Source organism: Rhincodon typus, chromosome 2 (assembly GCF_021869965.1).
Source record: "Rhincodon typus isolate 14 chromosome 2, sRhiTyp1.1, whole genome shotgun sequence".
NCBI lineage: Eukaryota > Metazoa > Chordata > Chondrichthyes > Orectolobiformes > Rhincodontidae > Rhincodon > Rhincodon typus.
In genome coordinates, this window is record NC_063333.1 from 110,456,956 (window position 1) to 110,464,896 (window position 7,941).

At 40.6% G+C, this 7,941-nt stretch overlaps 1 protein-coding gene across 1 annotated transcript in view; it reads left to right on the forward strand.

Moving 5' to 3' along the window:
- The window catches only part of LOC109934509 (phosphatase and actin regulator 1-like), a 254,101-nt gene that overhangs the window by 200,804 nt on the left and 45,356 nt on the right, over positions 1 to 7,941 (forward strand). Inside the window, exons 7-8 of the mRNA XM_048613033.1 lie at positions 2,785 to 3,014; positions 4,673 to 4,829. Coding sequence (XP_048468990.1) covers positions 2,785 to 3,014; positions 4,673 to 4,829 — 387 coding nt within the window. The remainder of the gene's footprint in view (positions 1 to 2,784; positions 3,015 to 4,672; positions 4,830 to 7,941) is intronic.

The window sequence follows — 7,941 nt, forward strand, 5'->3', positions numbered from 1 at the left end:
CATGGTAGATAGCGAATCTGATGAAACAAAAAAGATGTATGATGCTATTCAAGTGAATTCTTCAAATGAAAATCAGACCAAATACAATATGTTGAAAAGGGAGGTGAAAAGAAAAAAAAATGTCTGGCAAAGAGAGCATATGAGAACAGAATTGCAGTTAACATAAAAGGGAACCTAAAAATATTTTACCCATATGCAAATAATAAGAAGGTTGTAAGAGGCAGGTCTAGGTTGTCAGAGACAAAGAGGTGAGACACGGTTAGAGGCTCAGAGCAAAGCTAGAGTACTTGTTGATTACTTCGTTTTGACTTAGAGGTGGAATGTGGGCAAGTCATCCATGGAGAGGGAAATGATGATGGATTGAAATTAATTCGTAGCATCTTCTGGAAAAACCTAGCATGATAAGTCAACTGATCAGAAAAGATTTCATCCTAAATTGCTAAAGAAAATGGGGGTGGAGGTAGCAGTAGGGATTACCAGAATATTCACACCTTCCCTGGATATGTTGAAGGTGCCAGAGGGATGGAGGGTAGCAGTGTTCAAGAAAGGGTGTGAAAACATGCTTAGTAAATACAGACCATCAGCTTTCCATGGTTTAGGGTTTAGAAACAATAATCAAAGAACTAAGTCAAAGACACTTGTCAAAGTTTGAATTAATGAAGGAGAGTCAGCATTGTTTTGTTAAGGACAGATCATGTTTGACTGTGAGAATTTAACTTATTGATAAAGTAACAATGTGGGTTGATAAAGGAAATGCAATGAATGCTGTCAGTATGCATTTTAGGAAAGCTTTTGCCTTGTAAACAAAATTAAGGCTCATGAAATAAAAGGATCAGTGTCATGTGTGCATAAATAATGGATGTGAGAAGGTGCATTGTTTTCAGAAGGCTTAGAGAAAGGCAGTGTTAAACATTAAACATTGAAGATTGGCCAGAGTCCAGATAGATGCTGTTCTAGTCAGAGCTTTTTTCCAGCTTACAGGTCACAAAAATCTAACCAATGATTGTTCTGAAGAAAGATCACTGGACTCGAAGTGTGAACTCTGTTTTATCTCCCTGATTGCTGCCAGACCTCCTGAGTTTCTCCAGCAATTTCTGTTTATGTTTGCCACTGATTATTTATTCCTCATTTAGTTATTTTAGTCAACCTGCTCAGACATAGAACAGTACAACGGAGGAACAGGCCATTCAGCCCACTATGTCTGTGCCGACCATGATGCCAATCCAAAATAACCCCATCTACGTACACCTGATCCATGTCCCTCAATTCCCTGCCTGATTATTTGTCTGTGTAAATGCCTCTTAAACATTACTGTTTATCTGCTTCAACTACCTCCCCTGGCAATGCATTACAGGCACCTAAAAATTTGGACTTTATAAATAAAAACGTTGAGTACAAAGCTCAGAAGAGATGCTGAACATTTATAAAGCTCTTGTTGGATCAGAGTATTGCATCCATTTTTGATCACCACACTTTAGCTTATGAATGTATTTGAGAGAATGCAGCGGAGTTTTAACAGAATACTTTCTTTACCCTGGGATGGGGGATTTCAAGACTAGGGGACACATTTTTAAGGTGAGAGGATAGAGATTTAAAAAAGACACGAGGGGCAATTTTTTTACACAGAGGGTGGTTTATATGTGGAATGAACTTCCTGAGGAAGTGGTGGATGTGGCACAAGTACAACGTTTAAAAGACATTTAGATAAGTACATGAATAGTAAAAGTTTAAGGAATATGGGCCAGGAACAGGCAGGGGGTGTCTAATTTAGTTTGGGATGATGTTTGACATGGACTGGTTGCACCGTGCTGTATGACTCTCTAACTCTATGAGAGATCTTATGCACAAAAGATTGTGGTTGTTCTTAGAACAAACGGGATGAGGGAAGATTTGGTAGACTGTACAAGATTACAATAGATGTGGATCAGTTTTTAAGAGAACGTGGTTCTATTTGCTGATGCGACCATTCTAGGGGACATATTCTTTGGGAAAGGGATAAAGGGATATGTGGGGAAGAACTTTTTTTACATAGCCAGTGGAAATGACTTGAAACCTGCTGCCTATTAGCGTTGTGGAAACAGATATGATCAATTATTTTAAAAGAAAATTGGATGGACATGAGGAAAATAAACTCATAGGAATAAAGTGATGGAACAATGGAATAAAACTGTTTGGACTGTTCTACAAAGATTACATGAATCAAAGGTCTGAATTGCCTCCTCTTATACTGTAATGATTCTAGAGTAAAGAAAAATAAGGTACATAGGAGGTACCTTAATGTGAAAAGAGGATTTTAGGATAATTTTTATCTTCAAATATTACAATATCATGTTTGCAGTTTTGGGCTCCTCTACTAGTGAAAAGACCTTCTCTGCATCAATCCTATTAATTCATTTCATAAATTTAAAGATACCTTCCAGGTTACATCTCACTCTTCTCTTTTCTGGAGAAAGAAACCCCAGCCTGTTAAGTCTCCCAGATAATTTACCGTCTCAGCTCTGTAAAATCTATTTGCATTTTCAGTCCTTCTGTATTCTTTTTTGTAAAATGGAGGTCAGAAATGAACACAGTAAGGTCTGCATAAGTTTAGCATAACTTTTTTCCTTTTGAGTTCTATTTCTCAAACCTCTGTGTAAGAATAGTGACATAGACAATATGTCAATTTACTGTCCAATTTAAGATAGGTACCAAGATAATTGCCCTGAATTGAATTGAGGGACATCCTTGGCCTTGTATAATGCTGTGTTTTGCTGTTTTATTTATTTTTTCTTTCTGTTTTGGCAGTTCTGCACTGTATACTGGAGAAAGTGGAACAAAACCAGGAAAAAGCAATACACCTGACATTAGACAAGTGCCAACAATAGTGGTTGATTACGATGATGACAAAGAAAATGTGCCTAATGAATCAGACTATGAAGACACTTTCAGTATGCATGGGGAAGAAGATGAGGATGATGATGATGATAATGACGATGACGACGATGATGATGATGAAATTGATAATTTTTTCACAAGTATGAACAAGCAATGTTAAGATGTTAATGCCTTGCAAGTACCAGAGGAAATCAGACTTGCTGACAAATAAATCAACAGCAGTCAGGCTTCAACCTGTGTGCCTTTGAAGCTTATCTTCATAGAATAGAATCCCTACAGTGTGGAAACAGGCCCTTTGGCCCAACAAGCCCACACCGACTCTTGGAGCATCCCACCCAGACCCATCCCCCTATGACCCACCTAAGCTACACATCTCCTGAACACTATGGGCAATTTGGCATGGCCAATCCACCTAACCTGCACATCTTTGGACTGTGGGAGGAAACCGGAGCACCCGGAGGAAACCCACGCAGACACGGGGAGATTGTGCAAACTCCACACAGACAGTTGCCCAAGGGTGGAATCTAACCTGGGACCCTGGTGCCGTGAGGCAGCAGTGCTAACCACTGAGCCACCGTGTCGCCCCCTGTGTTGTGTGACTGTTGCATGACTGTTTATCATTAATTTTGCTGAACAGAGAGATAAATTGTCAAAACTTTTCATCTTGCACTCATCAGGACAACTACAGGAATTTCAAATTTCAACTCATCACAACTTATACTACAGGAGAAAATGGTGCTGATTGATTGGCAAGTGGGCAGGGAATATGGACTCACATAAAGGAATATATGCAATCCTTGAACATTTTTTGAATTACCAGGAAGCTTGGAAAGCTTCACACTGCTGTCATACTGAAACTCCACACTGATTTCTCCATGATAATAATGGTCAGTCAATCAGCAACCCCCACCCCTGGCTTTTCTCCTGTAATATAAATTATAATTTGAAATTTGGCATTCTTGCATTTTTCTTGATATGCAAGATGAAAATCTCCAACACCAACAGCTTTTTTCAGCAACATTCAAGTTCTGAGCCATTAATCATGTTGTTTATTTTCAAACAACCTTGCAGAAAAAAAGCCTTAAACATAAATATTGGATCATTGATGGCTCCTTCAGTTTTGTCTGGAACCAGAAAGGTTCCAGATTCAGTCCATATTTTGTGCTGAGTTACTTAATCTCAGGTGAAGCAACCATTGTGCTTGTCCTCAGCACTCTGGCTAGGGCAGGCTGACCAAACCTTATGGTTAGAATGATCGTCTCATGCCAATTGGAGGAAAGTGAGGATAGCATTAGGCTTCTAATGAACCCTCCTGCAAGCATCTGACAGTCTGATCTCACCAATGAGAAGCACATACTTGGCTAAAGTTCCTGGGAGCATAAAACACAGCCCTGCAATATGTCACTCAGAGATAGTAAGAACTGCTGATGCTGGAGTCAGAGATAACGCAGCGTGGAGCTGGAGGAACACAGCAGGCCAGGCAGCATTAGTGGAGCAGGAAAGCTGACATTTCAGGTCGGGACCCTTCTTCAGAAATGAAAGGTCCTGACCCGAAACGTCAGCTTTCCTGATCCTCTGATGCTGCCTGGCCTGCTGAGTTTCTCCAGCTCCACACTGTGTTATCCCTGCAATATGTCAGTAGCTTCATGAGGGAAAGAAACCGATAGAAACAGAAAAGTTGTGTATATTGTTGGTTCTCTAACCATAACTTTAAAATAACAGCTTTTACTATGCCTCAGTTGTGTTGATTTTCCATAATCTGCCAGATCCCACATCATTTCCTTTGATTTATTTCTAGGTTCATTAGCACTAAAGATTTGCAGGAAAGACTCTTTGGCAATAAAATTGAGCAATAGACCATCAAAGCGCGAGTTGGAGGAAAAAAACATTATTCCTATGCAGACAGATGAAGAGAGACTTGAAATGAGGCAGCAAATTGGAACAAAGCTGACAAGGTTGGTCATAAAAATAAAGTCCATGATTATTATATTTCAGTAAGTATGTGAACTTTGCCTTTCCTGCCTTTGTGTAATTTATGTTTACAAGACTTATGGGTATTATGAGTCAGCTATTGAAATTCAACTTTTCCACAACTTTGATATCAGCATAATTCACTACTCAGATGGAAATGTAAGTATGGAGCATTGGATGTCTGCAGTACACCCAATACAGAGCTTTGACAGTAACGAGTGTGCATCAGATGGTCAGAGATTTGAAAACCATGTTTTGACACTTAGCAGTAATTGGACACATGGGCAATTAAAGTGGTCGTTGTGACTTAATCTCACTGACCACATTTCTTTCTATCATAGTCATTCTATCTTTCTATTTTTCTACCTTTCTATTTATATTTCTGTCTATCGATCTAGGGTGACCAACGGCTTGTTGGTCTAGGGGTATGATTCTCGCTTAGGCTACTGTATAGTGTTGATATGTATGAGGTCCCGAGTTCAACTCAGACAAGCCCAGGTTTCTTGAGCTGTGAGGTTGTGCTGCAGCTCTATAAAACCCTGGTTAGACCACACTTGGAATATTGTGTTCAGTTCTGGTCGCCTCATTATAGGAAGGATGTGGATGCTCTGGAGAGGGTGCAGTGGAGATTTACCAGGATGCCGCCTGGACTGAAGGGCAGGTCTTATGAGGAAAGGTTGAGGGAGCTAGGGCTTTTCTCATTGGAACGAAGAGGATGAGAGGTGACTTTAAAGAGGTGTACAAGATGATGAGAGACATAGATAGAGTGGATAGCCAGAGACTGTTTCCCAGGGCAGAAATGACTATTACGAGGGGACATAATTTTAAGGTGATTGGAGGAAGGTATAGGGGAGATGTCAGAGGTAGGTTCTTTACAGAGAGTGGTGGGTGCGTGAAATGCGCTGCCAGCGGTGGTCGTGGAGTCAGATACATTAGGGATATTCGAGCGACTCTTGGATAGGCACATGGATGATAGTAAAATGAAAGGTATGCAGGGTATTTTGATCTTAGAGTAGCATAATTTGTGGCACAACATTGTGGGCTGAAGGGCCTGTACTGTGCTGTACTGTTCTATATTCTATGTTCTCAAACCTGCTGTTTTGAGCCGACGAGCAGGATGTCTGCATGATGGTAGTGAAGTCTTTCTTTAAGAACTGCAGGTTAAACCCCATTTACATCATTGGGAGAATTTGTAATTTTTTACCCAAGGCTTGGAAATGGTCATAAGTTGTGTATTTTCTGCTTCATTCCAGGGTTAAAGATACTGCCTGACAGCTCAAGAAGAATTAGTGTAGGAGGGGAGGATCTGTCTGTAGGTACCTACAGATGGAATGAGGAACAATGTTTTGCTGAGAGAATATGAGGAGTCAGGGTCCAGATTATGAAGCAGATCCTTTCTATTAGTAATCTGTAGCATGAGGTTGTAGAGTTGCACGCCGAGACAGTGTTGCAGACGTTTCGTTACCCTGCTAGGTAACGTCGTCAGTCCGCCTCTGGTGGAGTGTTGGTATTCTATCTTTCTTGTTATTTATATGCCTCGGCTTGCTGGGGTGATTGGCATTACTTCCAGTTCTGTTTTCTTTTGGCATGATCTACCTGTCATGAATCCATTCTGGTTCTCCCAATCAACTGAAATTTTCCAGGTGTTCAGTTATCCCATACATTATTATAGACTCTACCACAGATGTTAGGCTAGAATGATGCTCCATAATGGCTACTAGAGGAAGCCTTTGGATTTCTGTGTGCAATGAATTCATCTAAATAGTTGCAAATACTTTGCAAATTCAGATATAATGCTTTTAACTTTATCGTTCTTCCAAATTTCCCTTACATCACCTTTGTCTTTAATGGTCTATTAGCTTTGTTACCCACACTGTATATCGCTCTGCTTATTTTTACCCAAAATACTGTTTTATTCTAGAGCCTTGTTTTCAATTTACCTTTGCTTGAATCCTCTTAAACACCCCAGCCAGCTACTCTTTAACCAGTCTTTTATTCATCTGGACCAACTATTTATTTGCCAAACCTATGATGAGAATATTGTTTACATGGAATCAGTCCCAAGGGAACTGCCTACTTTATTTCACAGTTTAGATTTTGGTGCACCATGAAGTTAAATCTCTGACTTCCACACAACTTCTTAAGTCTCACATTTAATCTAATTTGTTTATTTCAGTACTAATTCTGTACAACTCGGGTAACAAGCTACAGATTAAAGTTTTTGAGAAGATTTGTAGCTTGGGTGTGGATGAGGTTGTAGACTTGCTTGCCGAGCCTTTGTGTTTGATTGCAGACATTTCGTCACCCTGCTAGGTAACATCGTCAGTGCGCCGCCGGTGAAGCTTTGGTGTTCTGTCCCACTTGTTATTTATATGCCTCAGTTTGCTAGCGTTGTTGGTACCACTCCAGTTCTGTTTTTCAGTAGTTTGTATATCGGATCCAGTTCAATGTGTTTGTTTATGGAGTTCCATCTCAGATAGACCACTTACAGACACTGAGAAGACCGTCTAGTACGTAGACTGATTTATAACTACAGAGACGCCAAAAAAACTGACTTCCTGCTGCACTGGAATTGACACTAAAGAGCAACGGACTCACGGAGGAAATACAACAGACCATCAGACAGACGATAGTCCCAACACTGAGCAGAAATGGTAAGTGGAACACATTCAACACAGAAGAGAAGAAAGCCCTGGAAAGACTCAAGAAAGATAGAACCATCGTAATCTTAGTGGCGGATAAAGGATGCATGACAGCAATCCCTAATAGGGATAACAAGGTGTAGGGCAGGATGAACACAGCAGGCCAGGCAGCATCAGAGGAGCAGGAAAGCTGACGTTTCGGGTCTGGACCCTTCTTCAGAAATCTTTAATAGGGCCCATTACATCGAGAAAGCTAATGCACTACTGGCAAATACTGACACTTACCAACAGATAGCGATAGACCCAACACCACAGTTAGAGAGATAGTAGGAACTGCAGATGCTGGAGAATCTGAGATAACAAGGTGTAGAGCTGGATGAACACAGCAGGCCAAGCAGCATCAGAGGAGCAGGAAGGCTGACGTTTCGGGCCTAGACCCTGAAGGGTCTAGGCC